The sequence below is a fragment of the Hylaeus volcanicus genome, chromosome 1, assembly GCF_026283585.1.
Source record: "Hylaeus volcanicus isolate JK05 chromosome 1, UHH_iyHylVolc1.0_haploid, whole genome shotgun sequence".
Classification (NCBI taxonomy): domain Eukaryota; kingdom Metazoa; phylum Arthropoda; class Insecta; order Hymenoptera; family Colletidae; genus Hylaeus; species Hylaeus volcanicus.
This window is the reverse complement of record NC_071976.1, coordinates 35,503,598-35,520,735: the sequence shown is the minus strand read 5'-3', so window position 1 is coordinate 35,520,735 and position 17,138 is coordinate 35,503,598. Positions and strand designations below refer to the sequence as shown.

The following is a 17,138-nucleotide window of genomic DNA, read 5'->3' as shown; positions in this document are numbered from 1 at the left end:
CTGATATTTGTATTTTCTATTAAGGGGGTATCCTGAATTAGGAGGTCTAAAAAAAGCGGTTTTTCGTGAATTTTTTTCGGATGGAAAAAAAAATAATTAATTCTATCGAACTTTTTATCCTATTTCCATACATATTTGAGTAGTCTGTAGAAATTGTTTCGACGAGAAATATTCAAATTGAGTCGACTGCGACGCACGTTTCTAGGCCACCTCACAATTTAAACCTCCAATCGGCGAGAAAGGTGCAGGTCGTAATTTTGATTTGACACAAAAAAAAAAACCAAAAGAAATTTTCATTTTCATACGATTTTCTTCTATGCGACCTAAGAAAAACCCGCAAAAATGGTGAAATGTGAAATTACTGCAAGTTTGAGAAAAGGAACGAGTTCTTTGAGTGACAAAAAAATCACTTTAACTTGATAAAAAAGATGGTTTAAAATTTTTTTCTGTGCGAATTTTCTTAATTCACATAGAAGAAAAATGTATGAAAATGAAAATTTCTTTTGGTTTTTTTTTTGTGCCAAACCAAAATTACGACCTGGCATCTTTCCCGCCGATAGGAGGTTTTAATTGTGGGGTGCTCTACAAACGTGCGTCACAGTCGACTCAATTTGAATATTTCTTGTTGAAACAATTTCTACAGACTACTCAAATATGTATGGAAATAGGATAAAAAGTTCGATAGAATTAATTACTTTTTTTCCATCCGAAAAAAATTCACGAAAAACCGCTTTTTTTAGTCCTTCTAATTCAGGATACCCCCTTAAAAAGGGTGCGAGGTAATAAGTAAATTTAGACGCGAAAAGTACCGTCACCTTTCCTAAAAATTTCTACGAAAACTACCAACTACCAAAGCAGTTGTAATAATGTTTAAACGTAAAAGAAAAAGGTGGTAAAGTGTGCGCGCATTTAAATTCGTTGATTTCTAAATAATTCGAGCAGATGGCGCGTCCGATCGGCACATCCGTTAGCAAAGCGCTCGCGAAATCTCACATTGTTATACATTTTTCAGCAAGTTCAATCCCGATAAGTGGGAGAGCGTAGCGAGGATACTTTTTCGTTGAAATACTCGTAAGATTCACACGGTGCGTCGCGATAATTAATATTAATTAACGTTAAACGAAGTGCGAAGCTCTTTGTACGTGACATTCGAAGTGCGTAATATGTCGTGTGCTTCCAAATTTCCTCTCTTATTCTTAGGAAAATTGCATTCCCGTGTAAAATAGTAATAATTAGTTAACAAGTCGTTGGATGAGAAAGGGGCCGTTCTATTTTCTGTTAGCAGTGATCAGAATTAATTAGAAGTGTGTTGTTTAAATAGTAACGTTCAATTAGCGAAATATTTGACGTGCAGCACGAGTCGATATGTCGATGAATATGAGACGCACCTAATGCACCTTATCACATTCGGTGAGTAGTGCATGTGCGTGTGTAATAAACAATGCGTAGTTCGATGGATGTTACGAATTGTTATAAGATGTACGATTTTTTTGTCGTTGTAAAAATCGATGATCGTCGTAACGTTACCTTAAATGCGAGTAAATAATAATTTATTTTGATCGTACATACGAATTATATGCTGACGTGCGAGAACGTGTATGTACATACATCTCTATACGTGCATGTGTTTACGTGTAGTTATATACGTTCTCACGCATACTTTTGTTTTTTCTACTTAACTTAACGATTTTCTGTGCATCTTTTCTTTGAAAAAATACAGCGAATTATCATCGTATATCGTACCTATGATTTTTCTGTATATCGTATCCCTAACGTCGTAATTTACGAAACTGAAAGCATTACACCAATAAATATACCAAAATATACCAATGATAACCTCATGTGTTTAAAAATGTCGTAGTTATTTATTTGTGCAAAACACTTGTGATGTAATCATACTTTGTAGTCATCAAGCAAATGAATGCAAAGTGTCAAGTATGTATCATTCGTGTAATCTTTAGTTTTATCGTAATATGTATTTTGCATTGTTTTCAATGTTTTTATTAAGATTTTAATAAATTCGTCAGTGTATAATGGAGAAGAGAGAACACTATGATTGAATATGTTTTGTTATAGTAGTAAATCAAAGCAAGGGCATTATAAACAAAACAATTCTGATCTAGAATTATCACATTATTAAAAGTAAACATAGAACTACATAATATTTTTTTTATGTGGCATTTATGTAGTTGCATCAGCAGTCGATATCATTAAGTCTATACAGTTATTAATAGAACTACATAATTTCTTATATTTAAATTCTGATTTTGTTTTAGGTCTTAACCAGAGTATGCACCAGCCTTTATGGAATATCATTGCTGCCTTTGTGTTCATAAATGCTAAAAGATGCCAGCAAAACAGAGGAAAATAGCTATTATGGGTTACAGATCCGTAGGTAATGAAATATGACGATTAATCTGTTTGATAAATAAATGAATTTTCACATAATGTTCATATCTATCATGTGTTTCGTTAATTTTAATAGGCAAGTCATCACTGAGCATACAGTTCGTCGAGGGACAATTTGTGGATTCATATGACCCTACTATAGAAAATAGTAAGAAGTACCTGTATCGTCTTACACGCTACTTCAAAGATTTCTAATGACACTGTTAGTAGTATTTTCTGCACATTCTGTTCATAATTCATGCTGTAAACAAGCAATAGATTCATGAAAATTTATTATTTAATGGACAGGTATTTTATAAGATGTACTATATCCAATGAATACGAAAGTTCTTGAACCAAAAATAAAAATTAAAGATAATTAAAGTAATTTTATTTCTGGTTCAAAAGAAATTTGATTTGTAATGAATATAAGACATCATATAATTTGAGTAACAAAAATCAAAAATCAAAAATTGAAAACATACTTGATATTCGTTACAAGTTTGTCCATGTTAATAATATATAATAGAATTAATTTTCTTTGTTATTCAAAATTTCCTTTACAGAAGAAGTTGACGGTACTATTTTAATTTATGATTTTATAGTAAATAAAAGCAGTTATGAAATAATCAAAAATCCTTCTTACTCTAACAAATGTTATTCATTGTGAAATAAATGATGTCTTTGAAGTTATAAGCAAAAAAAAAGTTTCAATAGTTGTATTTCTATAAAACTACAGTTAGAATTACTTTGTCTGATAATGTCAAATGTGTTATTTTATGTATTAAAATTCCATAACGTCTTGAAGTTAAGAAACTGTTACGAAGCGGAAACTCCCAGTTTTCCCCGCTTGTTATTTCCATCGTTACACATTTCTATTGTTTCGCAATACTTTGTTTTTCTTTTATTTCATGTTATAGTAGAAATTAATATAAGATACGAGAGTGTACTGTAGTATTAATCTGTTCTCTTGTACCATAATTGAATATAATGTATACTCATGTATAAAAGTAGGGAACATTTCGGAAATACCTGTAATTATATTTTTTTAAACCAACATTTTTCTATTAATTTCTTTCTTTATGTAAAAGGAACAGTTAATTGTAAAAACTATTTTAATCGTTTGGATTAATTCAAATTATCTCAAGCTTGTAGTTTTTCCAAAAGTTACTATTAACAAATTATACAAACTGTTTTCACTTCAGCATGTATGCATTGTTAGCAATATGCATGATTTTAACCACTAGTACTCGTGTTCTATATGAAGCTGAGGTATTTTTTGTTATGATGTGATTGTAATTGAATGCAATTAATGTGGTAGTATCCTACATTTTATTGTTATGCTTTCCCTCGTGTATAATTTCTTTTAATTAAAATATTAAGAGAACAGTATATTAATGCTCTTTGTGGAAATTTAGTACTTACAAATTAAGTTATATGGTTCTCAAAACAAAAATTATTTAAAAATCTTTCAAGTTTAGAGAAAGTTTCTGTAATAGTTAAAAGATGAGGGTTCTACTAATTTCAATTTTGCCTATTTTCTGATGCAATTGATTTTTTTCAGCATTTACAAAAAGTACACGAGTAAATAGTCAAGATTATGAAGTTAAGTTGGTAGATACAGCAGGTCAAGATGAATATAGTATATTTCCTACACAGTATTCGATGGACATCCATGGTTATGTCCTCGTGTATAGTATAACCAGCGCAAAGAGTTTTGAAGTTGTACAAATTATTTATGACAAGCTACTGGATATTACAGGAAAAGTCCAGTATGATATCTATTGTTCAGTTTTTTTTAATTTGACTATGATATATTTAATAAATTGTGTGTATAATGTATATAGTATCTTTATGTATTTCAGTGTTCCAATTGTATTAGTAGGAAATAAAACGGATTTATATGTAGACCGAATGATAACAACAGAACAGGGCAAGCAACTAGCAGATTCATGGCACGCAGCTTTCTTAGAAACTAGTGCAAAACAAAATGAGGTACACTTACTTCGTGTTCAGTACGTTTAATAATTTTTTACGATTCTAATATAAATTGCTCGTTTGTTTCAGTCTGTTGCAGATATTTTTCATACTTTATTGATCGAGATTGAAAAAGCTGATGGAAATGTACAAGAAAAATCGAACTGTATTATTTCCTAAGCTACATTAGCTGGAAATATAATTTGATACAATGCAAATGTATAAAACCGAATGGCGAATTTGGCATTATATCAATACACGTCCGAAAACAAATTAAATGTAATAATATTAAAAATATAAAATGGTGAATGTAAAACAATTATATCTCTTCTTGCTATATAAGTTGAAAATATTATAAATATTATCTATTTCAGAATATACATGATAATGACTATTTTTATCATTTGCTTTTGTAACCATTATGTAACAAAAAGAGAAAAAGATAATTGATTTCGATGATGTTTAGTTTTTTTATATGCATGTGTATAATCAATATTTTAGTAAATATTTGTCAGCAATAAGAACGAAACAATAATTAATTCCAATTTATCTTATGTAACTGCAAATTTTGATATTTGTTTTTTTTTTCAAAAATGCTGAAATAAAATATAATTATATCTGTAATAAAATTATTCATTTCAATAAACGCAAGACCACAATATAGTTTCTAATTATAAAATACAGAGACATGAATATCAAAAGTTTTGTCTTTATAGTAAAAGTTTTTTTTTTTATATGTAACATGCATTAACGCATGCGCTGTGGTAGTTAGGTTAGGTATGGTTAGATGCTGAACTTGCGCCGTGCTAAGCAAAACAATGTGAACAGTGCCTGGCAGTGCCGAATTGAACCGACCCTAGCCGAATCGAGGGAAACAAACACAACCATATGAACCATACTAATAACCAAAGTCGCCAAACACGGTGAACAAAACAGACTATAAGTCAAATTGCATTGGTCATAAATGTTGAATAATGAATCAGTATAAACATTATATCTACATATATGAAGAAAAATTAAGCCAAAATATTTAATGCTTTAGAATAATACACACGAGATTATGCTTTGCTATAATTTTTATTTAAAAAGTTTTGTACTAAACACACACATACATATAAGTATCACAATTCTAGATTAGCTAGCGAAACGTAAGGTGTATGTAGAATGATACGCTTAAAGTAAAGACGATCTTAATCGATTGTTTCGCTACGTTTTAAGGACCATATTTGTAATGACGGTACGCAATGATGAAGTACAACAGGAGGCACCATTTGGTTATTATTTTCAAAAAAAATTTATTTGTAACAAACACCTCTCACACTTTCTATTAATTGAAGGTAACCTCTTTGAAAGAGACAAAGATCTTTCTTTGTTTATAAATAAATACTGCGAGTATTTCTGTCTCGCGAATAAAATACTTTTCAAATGGTAATTGCTAAATGCAAAAAAAAGGAAAGCTTGAAACTGAAGCTCGTCGAGGTAAAGCAAGGTGCACAGCATTGTAACCCTTCATGAACTAACAGAGAATATCTAGAAGTGCCTTTTCTCGATTTGCAACCAATTTTGCAGGTTTGTCGAGTAATAAAAGATATGTATTTGTCCAGTTTTTCTAAAACGGAGTTTTCATACGTATTCCTTATCTTTGCCCTTTCAACAAACCTGCAGTTTTATCAAAATCGTGGAAAGGAGGAATACTTCGCGGATGTTCTGTGTGAGCAGAATAGAGCGTGTATCTTCACGTGCATAGACTTATTAGGTTGCTTTCTTTTTTAGGATTTAGCATACAATTTTGTAAATACAGTATACCACTTTTCAAACTTACTCTGGACTCTCGTCAACACAAATATTTGTTACTCTTAGTACTCAAACTTAGAGTAATCTCTCTTCAAAGAATACTGTGCAACTTTTCGAGAGGCCATTCTGGCAGCAATATGTCCAAGTAAACTCAGATGCAGAATACTTTTGCAATGGGAAAACGGACTTCTTCTTAATTTCATAATTGACTTGTGTTGTTTTTGAAATGTGAAGTTGTCATAAATCTGGAAATCTAAAAAAGAAAATAAACCGAATGGTAGAGAAAGAAGCAGAAGATTACGAATGAACATTATAGAAGTTTCTGGAACTTACCTCATAGGATCCTCAAAATAGTCTGATGGTATTTGAAATAATTGTGGATCTATATCATTGCGAAATGCAAATTCCTGAAAAGTGATTTTCGTTGTCACTGTTGGTAAAATAGGTATATCAATTTTTACGGGAAATCCAGGTGGCAATTTCATAAGGACAAACTGTCTCAATTTGCTAAAGTGCTTGAATGGCGCAATTACTTCCAAAACATTGAGTAGCATATCAACTGTCAATGGAAAATCCGGACTCATGGCGACTGTTGCTTTAAATGATTTACTGCTCTCCTTATAAACAAGATTTCTCCCTAAAAGTGGACATGCTCCTGGTGGAGCCATGATATATTCCTCCCAAGTAATGTTTGATTCTGGTGGTGGATTTAGAGAAGCTCTTCTAATATGAGGCTAAAACGTTGAAAAATCAGTATACAAAAGCTAAGACAAGATTCTTCTGCTGCTTTCCGTACCTCGCCGTTTGCAAATCCTTGGGAATTTCCTTTCGTTAAAGATTCCATAATAGCTTTATTCTTTTGCAGATCTTCTTCGCTTAAATGTTCCCGTCGTTTTCTACTTTCCAAAACCATTCCGTTGATTTGATAAAAATCGGCGTGGAAAGGTCCTACCATTTCCTTTATTAAACATTTGACATAAATCTCAAGAAATATAAAAAAAAAAAAGGTGGAAGAATTACAAGCAAAATATAACAATGGTTGCACATTACCCTTTTGTCTTCACGAAATATCCAGCCTGTCTGAGCTCTCGAAAATGTAATACCTTTTGTTGACATTTGTGCTGCCATGATATCGCTTGACATAAGAATATCAACTTCATCTTCTATTTCCAATTCCGTTTCCTATCAAAAATGAAGAAAAGGTGATAAACTTATAGCTGTAAATGATAATGAAAACAACTTAAAGCATTTGCTACCACTATTAAGGTATGGTAGCAAATGCATTAATTGTAATTATCAGATACCAATAATAAAAGGAAGAAATATTGAAGTAAATAGACCTCATATCTCACTCTTTGAAAAAGTTTAGCTCTGTTGTCAAGTACTGTTAATGACTTGCTTGGTTTTTGGTCACCATTAAAAATGAAGGATATGTCACCTCTTTCCCATCTCATATCGTTAAAATCTACCAAAGTAGTATCCATTCTAATGGATGCTCCACTTTTGTGTATCTTACAAACATCAGAAGGAAGTACACGAGAAACAAGTGGCACTAAAAAAATCAATTACAAAGAAACTTATAAATTATTGTTATGAACAAGCTATCAAAATAGTTTAAGAATACTATCAATGAAAGTTACCCCAACTTTGAAAGTCCCATTTTAATTCCATGTAGAAATCACCCATCTGTCGCAATGTTGCAACTAAATTTGGTCTTCTTTCTTCCATTTGTTCTCTAGCCTGCTGTTTTAGTTTTCGCACCAATGATGATACTGTGAAAGATATAAGATTAATGACAATGTTATTTCTTTGTTTCTAAATAACCAGAAATTATTTCTACAGACTGGTTTGTCTATCTCCATAACTGATTGCCTCCGCGAGTGGACTCCATCCAGCCAAATTCTTTACTTTTACAGGTGCGCCATGTGCAAGTAACAATTGGACTGATTCTGAAAAATTATTTCAAGATTAAAATATTTCTTCCTTTATAAATGTACATTAAATATTTTGAATATAGCCTATTACCTTTCCTTCCTAACATAACAGCCAAATGTAATGGTGTGTTTCCTAGAGAGGAGAATTAAATTTATCATTAATAAGCATATTTTTTATGTACAAGTCCAAAACTAATGTAACTATTAACCTTGTTTATCTTTTTCAGCAATATTGTAGGTTCTGATTAAAGAACTTAAAGTTTTAACATCCCCTTGAAATATGCACTTGTGTAAAGGATATTTTTCAATGTCTGAGTTCTCTGCCATGGCAATTTACCCTTGCTGGGGAAATTATAGCAGCAATGGCACTGATCCCTTTCTTTATCTGATTGAATCCCTTTTGATACAATAGTAATTATCTTGTATTCCATTTCCAAAAAGCGGCATGCTACATCGAATAGTCATGCTAAGACTCTCATTACATGTGAGCTACTTATGAGCAAAAGCTCACTGTTTAATGATCCACTTCTAACTGTTGGAAACATAAATGAACATTTCTTATATTCTAAAGAATATTATTGCAATTTAAATTTAGATAATTTGCAATTTCGCATGTTTTTCCAAGCCACAGGAAAAGGCTTTTACACTGTAATAAAATTCTTTTTACGTTATTATTGTTGTTTCTGCTAGTGTTGTTAGTTCTATCTCTATTGTTTTTAATCGTGTCGTACTGTTCGTATTCGTGCTAGGTGGTTGTTCTTTTAATTGAACTAGTTGGTCACTCCGTTATCTTTTACATTCAATATTTCTTTTACCAAGGATCAAAGCATAGGTATATATATTCGTAAATGTTTCTTAACAATTTACAATTTATTTCAATACCATTTATCTTACATTATACAAACGTATTGCACCGCACTAGTTGTATGTATAAAGTTGTATACCACACAACCACACGCTATGGCATTTGTTACATATGTGTGTAACGTCTGTATAATATGACATGTATCTACACTGCGTTCAATTCAAAGAAGACTGCATGTAAATAATACCACGTGATTGCGAAAAAATCTCATTGGATGATATTACTGGCTAGGAGTGTTTGATGGACTAGAAACACGTTAGAACGTCTATTTGAACATTCGACGCTGATAAATATTTAAACAATATATTAAAGTAATAGGGAAAATAATCTCTTATATATCTTTTAATAATTCGAAATAATCGGTGGCGACATCGGTGGGAAAACGCCCAAGCTTGTAGTGAAAATGGTTTCTACCGTTTTTGTAAGATGGCGCCACTAATACCTTTAATCAATTATTCATTATTTTCATAATTCAAACGATTATTTGCTTTATATTTTATAACACTACAATATATTAGTTAATATATCAAATTTATGATTTTTATGAATAGTTATTTCAGCAATAATGATCAATTCTTTAGTTAATAGCGTAACTTGGGCGTTTTGCCACAGATGACGCCACTGGAATTGTTTACTTTTAATTAATTTATCACAATGACAGTTTTTACGTTTTTTTGGTTTCTAGTATAGTATACTACTACTAAAGAAATAGACCACGGTCAGGTTTACCAAATTAAATATGTACTTTAATCGAAAAATGTATTTTACAGCTATTTTTACAATCATAACTTATCCAATATTATACAAACATGCAAGGTTTTAACACAGAAAGTTAACATTGGAAAATAAAAGTTTTGTACTTAACATATAATTGTAAAAGTATCGAGTGAATTTTCGCAATGATTTGTCCTAAACAAATTAAGAAAATGAAAACAATTATGAGAAAACATTGTGATAACCAGAATTTGTTTCCTCCTGATCACTGTTTACTGCTTCTGTAGCGGTTTCTGGAGGCGGAGATACCAATGAAAGCACAGAATCATTGGGTATTGATTGTTTTCCTCTGTGAACTGGAGATTTAGATACAATTTTATCATTGATTTGAGCGGGACATTCAAAATGAACACAGTGAAACACCTAAAAAATGAAATGTTTGAGGCTTGTAGATCTATGCAAGACACATTTAAAATTATGAAGTGCCATATGTATATTGTGTAGTATTTATAAATAGTAACCTCATTCGCGGTGTTATGTGTTCCAACAATACGTATAAAAACGACGGGACGAGGTGGTGAAAAATGTATTGTTTGCCAAGAACGACAAGCTTCTCTGGTTTTATCAGCAACTAGAACCCAATTCCAAGAATTACCAGACACTTCTATGTAGTAAGAATATGTACGATCATCACAATCCCAAAGTAATAACCTAAAAAATAAATAAACAATGATCAGAAAACTTTCTTTGAACTGTATAAATACAATAAATGTGATAATTAAATTGGATACCGCATGGAATCTATAATATACGGTTGTCCAAGTTGTACTAAAATGGAACCAGAACCAAGTTGATGGCATGTGTATCCGCTATCCCAATCATAATTCGATGTGTCGCCATTTAATAGAGCATTTCGAGATCTAAATTTAAAAACATAATTTTTTATAAGAAAAGTATAAAATTCAATTAACCATCTACGTACCTACAAACTCCTTCTGTAACGGTGGCGCTACGATCCATGGTAGCAATATTCCGTGATGGAACGACAAAACCATTGCAAAGTTTCTCCGTGTGATTTGTATAATAAGCTTCAAAACTTACGACATGGAAAACCTTTGAAAATAAATGTTATTGAGAATAAACATTAAAGGAAAGGTCGAAAGTATCTTCGATCAAAATTTCATTATGTTACCTTGTTTACAGTATTATTCGTGCCAACAATACGAATATAAAGAACTACTCTTGGCTCAAAGTATAAATACTGCCAACTGCGACAAAAGTATTCTGTGTGATCGATAACTCGTACCCAATCTTTTTGATCCATGGACACCTATTAAAATATATTAATTAAAACAATGATTATTAGATACAAATATTGAGTGTATGGCTTTTTTTCTTTTGACAATTTACCTCTAAGTAGTAAGAATACGATCGCATATCTTTATCCCAGAGTAACATCTTTACGTGATTAATGATGCACTGAGTTCCCAATTTGATCAAAATACCATGTTCTTGAGACTCCGTGATCGTGTGTCTGGTATACCTGATAAAGAAAATAATTTTATTTAAACGAATAACTTGATAAATAAATTCATTAATTTACCCTCTTTCCATATCGTAATTGTTTGTATCTCCATCTAAAAGGTGACTGCGCATTTCACCTTGTAGAACTTGAGCACCATGTATAGGATGAGCAACATTTTCATCGATAAATAGTCGACCGCGGTAATTAAGATCCGAATCCCGTATTTGCGTCTTTGCAGCTATTGCATCTAAGATTGCTTCAGGAGTAACTAACCCAGACACTCGAACAATATTCAAAAGATCCGTAATAGGAACTAAGCTTAATCGTACCTTATCTACAGAATTAATTATATTAATTTTATTATATTACCATGATATATTTTCTCAAAAAGTAATCTTAATATACTTAATTAAGTGATTACTTTATTTCTTTTTCATGTTATTCTTTTCCATTTACCTACCTAAAACACTTTTGCTATCAGCATCAGGATTTGCATTTACCCATGCTCGTACAGCCAGAAAGATATTAACCTCTGGTGCATAGAAGGAATCTCTCGATATTAGCTCATTCAAAGCTCCAGTGCTTAATTGTAAAAAGTTCTCATGTTGTATCACTTCGCACGCATGTTTGTCCATGTACTCATGACAAACCTAGAATAGATTAATTCCTCTATGTTCAAACATTCTTTTAGATGTCATTTTGACATCATGCTCATACCCTGGTAAGAAATTCTAGTTGATAAAGTAAAGCTGCATCAAATATGAGGCAGATATTTTTTATATTCAATATTTCTCTGAGATAATCTGATATAGAGGTTTCCAATTCTGAAAACCCATAAAGATGTGCTAATCCAAGAATATCTAAAACCACCTAAAAATAAAAGTAGTCTATTAAACAATGCAACATTAAAATTATAAGAAATATTTTGTGTTTGATTGAAGCATACCTCTTCACGTCTGTCTGTTAGAGACATACGTCCTGTATATATGTATTCAAGTAAAACTTTAAAAGCAGTTGAATTAGCATCCTTTAATTCAATTTCACATTGTGTAGATTCCTTCAATCCTCCGAAGAGAAGAGCTCTAAAGTATTGGCTACGAGCTGCTAATATGATCTTGTGACCATTGAATCTTTGACCACCGACAATCAAAGTTATATCTGAATAATCATCTGAGAGATAGAGAGCTCCAATATTTTCGGAAAGGTAACCAATATGTTCTATATCACCGGAAGGTGGATTTAACCGATGATGAGAACTCATTTTTGTTATGTTGTGATTGTATTGTTCTCTCACAATGTTTTTTCAATTGTCTTTCTTCTATAATTACTTTTCTTTCGACGAATACGACACTTTGTCGACGTACAATGACATTTTTTTTTATGGATTTTATTACATTCGAGACTGTTTGTTCTTCAATGTTTATTTATTCACAAATGAGAAAACACCGGTTCCATAAATCCCTATCAATTATTGGATAGTAAATAAAAAAAGGTTTCAATGTTTAAACTTCACTCTGAACTATCATTCACATCTTTATATCGTTCTACGATTTCACTTACACATTCCACACTTGGCTTTCACTATTCTTTAATAAGATCAACTTATTAAGAGTTAAATAAATCCCAAGAGGATTAACGTAAATATAAAAATAAGGATGTTCCCACCTTAGAGGTGTATTATTTCAAGTTCGATAAATTTCGCATCAACTTTTATCGTCAACATATAATCATCATAATATAAATATCATGGATTTACGAAACTGAAGAAGGGCAAACGAATTGCCAACCAAGAGGAACGTAAGCCAAAGAACAAGAGAAATTTTATTATAAAAATATAACAAGTACAAAGCATAAGATATTATTTAAACGAAGAAAGAAATACATTACTTAATTCAAGTAAACAATAAAATATACGCTTTTAGTGACTTTAGGTTTCTTGGTGATTGACGTTATACTTCTCTTTTGCATTTTCAATGCTGAAAACTAGAGGTCCTCTAGTGTAAACGAACATAAACGAATGCTTGATGATGCTTGAAAATTACAGAAAGGATCAATGAAAAGCGTCCGGACGAGTGTTTGTAGATAATCGATTAATTTCGTATCTCTATTGGTTTCAAACACGAATGCTGAGGAAGAGAATAAATATAGTTTTGAAAATACTTTCTTGAAAAAAAAAAATAAGTCACAATGACGAAAGGTATGACTTCGTTTCATTAATAATTGTAACATGAATACTAACCATATAGGTTAAGTTCAATTTTGTTGTTTATTGTACATTTTCTTTGAAAGTATGCAATATTTATATATTAAATCAAACGTATTTGTCTACAGTTTTAACAATTTAAAGAACAGTCGTACTTTCACTAATATAAATGAACCACTTATATTTTATGTAACTTTTTACATGTACATAGATTAACGAGCATGATATTTTTGATAAATTATGGATGATTTATTGGTAATTTATATACTGTTTCAGATGAAACTTTAGAAAAGAAATCAGTAGAAAATAATGATACTGATAAGAAGGCTGCATCTGAAACGGGTCCTGATCCATCAGCACCAATAACAAGAAGAGGAGTATTAACATCTTTTTTGACTGGCAAACCAATGGAAATACCTGAGCAAGATATTGTAATGATTTGATCATTTCTTTTATGATTGTGATTATATTTATTATAATATAAATGATAATGTTAGTTACATGATTTTCTTTTTTAACAGTTAGGTAAATGCAGATTTGTATCAGAGTTTGAAAAATTAAACCGTATAGGAGAAGGCACATATGGAATTGTCTATAGAGCAAGAGATACTAAAAATGACAAAGTTGTAGCATTGAAAAAAGTTCGGATGGAACATGAGAAGGATGGTCTTCCAGTCAGTGGACTCAGAGAAATATCTGTTTTATTATCTTGTCGTCATGAGAATATTGTACATTTAAGGGAAGTGGTAGTAGGAAGAAGCCTAGAAAGCATATTTCTTGCTATGGAATATTGTGAACAAGATTTAGCAAGTTTATTAGACAATATGCAAGCTCCATTTTCAGAAAGCCAAGTCAAATGCATTGTTTTACAAGTGTTAAAGGGTTTACGCTACTTGCATCATAATTTTATTGTACACAGAGATTTAAAAGTTTCGAATCTTCTTATGACAGACAAAGGATGTGTGAAAATTGCTGATTTTGGATTAGCTAGATGGTTTGGTTTGCCTTTAAAACCAATGACACCTAGGGTAGTAACATTGTGGTATAGAGCACCAGAATTATTGTTACAAGCAAAGACTCAAACAACTTCTGTTGATATGTGGGCTGCTGGCTGCATTTTAGGTATGGTATTTTTTATTTTGATGTACTATTAAAATACTAAATGTAATATATTGGTTTAGGAGAGTTACTCGGACATCGTCCTTTATTACCTGGACGATCAGAAATTGCACAGCTAGAACTAATTGTTGACTTATTGGGTACACCAAGCGAAGCAATTTGGCCCGAATTTAATACCCTTCCCGCATTACAAAACTTCACATTGAAACAACAACCATACAACAATTTGAAACAAAGGTTTCCATGGTTAAGTGCTGCAGGTTTAAGATTATTAAATTTCTTATTCATGTATGATCCAAAAAAGAGAGCTACAGCTGAAGAATGTTTACAAAGCAGTTATTTTAAAGAGGCTCCACTGCGTGAGTGATATAAGATTATATTTATTCCGTGATCCTTTGATTTATTGACAACAGATCATTAAAATTATTATCTTATAATTGATCTTATATTTGCAGCATGCGATCCTAAGCTTATGCCCACATTTCCACAACATAGAAATATGAAAAAGGCTGCTCCACCAAAAGAGACTAGAGAACCAGAGGCAAGTGTCACGGATCAGACAAATAACTTACCCGCAATTTCGGATCTTGTAAGTATTCATATATTTTTCGTTTACATTTATAAAAATATGAATATATTGAAACAGAACTAAATTTTTTTGTTTCTAGCTTGGGTCACTTGTTAAGAAGAGACGAGTTGAATGAATTCGAACTACAATCACATTCATAACTTCGAACGTAATCCAAACACTTTCGATCCTCAGTTATAAAAAGATTCAATGTAATTTATCCCTCTCATTTAGGATGTACGATATTATTCATAAAGACTTTTGAATAAATGAACTTTATTACCAAACATTTAAAACAATGTTACAAAATCAGTTTGTTTCTTGTTTAGGAATACATCCATTCGTGAAAGAACTTAACAGTATAAGTGCGCGAAGTAATACAAGAGTATGATCAAATATGTTGATTTAAATATGTGAAACCTTTCATGAATCTCATGTTCCGTCGATAATGTGTACATTTTATTGTAGTTCGCTAAAGTGGTGAACAAATTATTCCTTTTGATTTGTTTTTATTACATAAATGATGTCGTAATCCTATGTTTCAAGGATTAACTCTCCGTGGTAGTTAGAGCGGCTTCAAAACGTTTTTTGTAATTGCCATTTGGGTCATATTTCGCGGTAAGTCGTTCCCAATCATTCGGTCTCTTATTTCTGAGGTGATTTATTACCTTCTCTGCAGTGACTTTTTGTTTATCATTGCACTTACTACAATCTGTGGATAAAGCATCAGGTAATGTTTCTGAAATCAGATATAATTGCATGATTAGAAAGTTTCGATAGTTGAATTGCAAGCAACGAGTGTTTAAAATTAACGAGGTAGCTGAAATATATCGAGAATCGCGTTAATTAAGAACCTGTATTTCGTTGTTATTTCAATTTTTATAGATAAAAAAAAAAGAAATACATGAAAAGAATTTATATAAGAATACGTAAAAAAATAGAAATTTCTGTATAATTATTATTATTATTATTTCGTTGTACGATGTAATAATACTTTAAGCACGTGTAATAACAACTTGGACGTTGTTTAAGGGAGTTCGATGCACTCCAAACGAGAAAGTTCAAAGCAACTTATGTAATACAGAGCGGGAGAGTGAGGTGAACTCTGTCGTAATCATCGCAACGGATGCACGTTGAAATTTCCAAACGAAACCAGCGTCACTTCTAGTCACGAACTCGAATAAATTTGGGTTTGCTAGACCCGACAAGCGAATCGACGTCCATACACGATCTTCCGTTATTAAAGAGCATACATCTTGTAGAGAAATTGGAACATGTCGAAATAAGGAAAATGTATTATGCGAATAGGGGTCCTGTCTGACCTTGTCTTCAACTACGAGCGGTATTCGCTAAACTGACGTAATTGGTTCCCCTTTTTTCTTTTAAATATATTTTTAATTCCAATCGTTCCAGTAGCAAAAATATATATACATATATTTTTTTAATTTCAGATTACTCTGGGTTCTGTCTGACCTTGTCTTCAACTACGAGCGGTATTCGCTAAACTGACGTAATTGGTTTCCCTTTTTCTTTTAAATATATTTTTTAAAATATTTTTAAAAATATATATATTTTTTTAATTTCAGATTACTCTGTTCAATTGATTATTATTCAGATTGTCTGACATTATACTTACTTTTTAATTCGCGACCTTCGTTGGTGCACGGGCCTTCGTCCAGCAGACACTTGATGTAATTGGTAAGGACGCGACCGTTCTGGAGTATCCTGTCTATGTCGATGTCGTCGTATTTAGTAGGATATGTGTCGGCCGTTACAGAAGCGATTACGACCAACGCGAACAGCAAAAGAGAAGCTTTCATGTTGCTATTATGATTATGGAATGTCGTTTAATCAAGAAAATTACAGATGACACTTTTGTTAGTTTCAGACGTACGAATTATTCCATGTAATAATTTTGTAGTACGGAACAACGAGTTCAAGAAGAGTATCCTCTTGGACAGCTACCCTTCGGCCGCGGAAAGTAAAATGGTCTTCGCGAACGAGCTACCAAATTATATAGCAGGACGCGGAGGACTTTGGAGGGAGTGGAT

General features: G+C 31.8%; 5 protein-coding genes across 12 annotated transcripts; 2 read left to right on the top strand and 3 right to left on the bottom strand.

Moving 5' to 3' along the window:
- The first annotated feature begins 951 nt into the window (after window positions 1-951).
- On the top strand, window positions 952-4,824 carry LOC128876133 (GTP-binding protein Rheb homolog). 3 transcript variants are annotated; one of them, XM_054122268.1, is made up of 6 exons: window positions 952-1,085; window positions 2,277-2,395; window positions 2,486-2,557; window positions 3,953-4,160; window positions 4,254-4,383; window positions 4,456-4,824. In XM_054122268.1, the coding sequence occupies exons 2-6, from the start codon at window positions 2,347-2,349 to the stop codon at window positions 4,543-4,545; spliced, it is 549 nt and encodes a 182-aa protein (XP_053978243.1). In that variant the 5' UTR covers window positions 952-1,085; window positions 2,277-2,346; the 3' UTR covers window positions 4,546-4,824. The 3 variants fall into 3 exon arrangements, with proteins under 3 accessions (XP_053978243.1, XP_053978226.1, XP_053978235.1); XM_054122251.1 differs by having other exon boundaries at window positions 967-1,410; XM_054122260.1 differs by lacking the exon at window positions 952-1,085 and adding an exon at window positions 1,669-1,935.
- Window positions 4,825-5,423: 599 nt separating this feature from the next.
- Window positions 5,424-9,069, bottom strand: LOC128876108 (ankyrin repeat domain-containing protein 13C). Of its 5 annotated transcripts, none has more exons than XR_008456954.1 (10): window positions 8,303-9,069; window positions 8,185-8,226; window positions 8,004-8,108; window positions 7,800-7,931; window positions 7,500-7,711; window positions 7,210-7,341; window positions 6,956-7,117; window positions 6,693-6,893; window positions 6,493-6,589; window positions 5,424-6,412 (listed from the first exon to the last, which is right to left on the bottom strand). XR_008456954.1 is itself a non-coding variant. In XM_054122236.1 (10 exons), the coding sequence occupies exons 1-10, from the start codon at window positions 8,418-8,420 to the stop codon at window positions 6,397-6,399; spliced, it is 1,194 nt and encodes a 397-aa protein (XP_053978211.1). In that variant the 5' UTR covers window positions 8,421-9,069; the 3' UTR covers window positions 5,424-6,396. The 5 variants fall into 5 exon arrangements, 4 of the variants coding, with proteins under 4 accessions (XP_053978211.1, XP_053978193.1, XP_053978202.1 ...); XM_054122236.1 differs by having other exon boundaries at window positions 6,493-6,566; XM_054122218.1 differs by having other exon boundaries at window positions 6,493-6,893; window positions 8,303-8,625; window positions 8,761-9,068.
- A 608-nt stretch (window positions 9,070-9,677) lies between these two features.
- LOC128881313 (BTB/POZ domain-containing protein 9) lies at window positions 9,678-12,943 on the bottom strand. 2 transcript variants are annotated; one of them, XM_054132262.1, is made up of 11 exons: window positions 12,758-12,943; window positions 12,144-12,658; window positions 11,915-12,067; window positions 11,658-11,847; window positions 11,276-11,531; window positions 11,083-11,215; window positions 10,865-11,002; window positions 10,655-10,785; window positions 10,464-10,592; window positions 10,194-10,383; window positions 9,678-10,095 (listed from the first exon to the last, which is right to left on the bottom strand). In XM_054132262.1, exons 2-11 carry the CDS (start codon window positions 12,456-12,458, stop codon window positions 9,895-9,897), a joined length of 1,836 nt encoding a protein of 611 aa, XP_053988237.1. In that variant the 5' UTR covers window positions 12,459-12,658; window positions 12,758-12,943; the 3' UTR covers window positions 9,678-9,894. The 2 variants fall into 2 exon arrangements, with proteins under 2 accessions (XP_053988237.1, XP_053988231.1); XM_054132256.1 differs by having other exon boundaries at window positions 12,144-12,943.
- Window positions 12,944-13,200: 257 nt separating this feature from the next.
- LOC128881328 (cyclin-dependent kinase 10) lies at window positions 13,201-15,386 on the top strand. The gene is made up of 6 exons (XM_054132274.1): window positions 13,201-13,394; window positions 13,677-13,831; window positions 13,922-14,522; window positions 14,582-14,878; window positions 14,975-15,108; window positions 15,188-15,386. Exons 1-6 carry the CDS (start codon window positions 13,385-13,387, stop codon window positions 15,221-15,223), a joined length of 1,233 nt encoding a protein of 410 aa, XP_053988249.1. The 5' UTR covers window positions 13,201-13,384; the 3' UTR covers window positions 15,224-15,386.
- On the bottom strand, window positions 15,344-17,055 carry LOC128881352 (ejaculatory bulb-specific protein 3-like). Its single transcript, XM_054132310.1, has 2 exons — window positions 16,724-17,055; window positions 15,344-15,826 (listed from the first exon to the last, which is right to left on the bottom strand). Exons 1-2 carry the CDS (start codon window positions 16,905-16,907, stop codon window positions 15,636-15,638), a joined length of 375 nt encoding a protein of 124 aa, XP_053988285.1. The 5' UTR covers window positions 16,908-17,055; the 3' UTR covers window positions 15,344-15,635.
- Window positions 17,056-17,138: the final 83 nt, after the last annotated feature.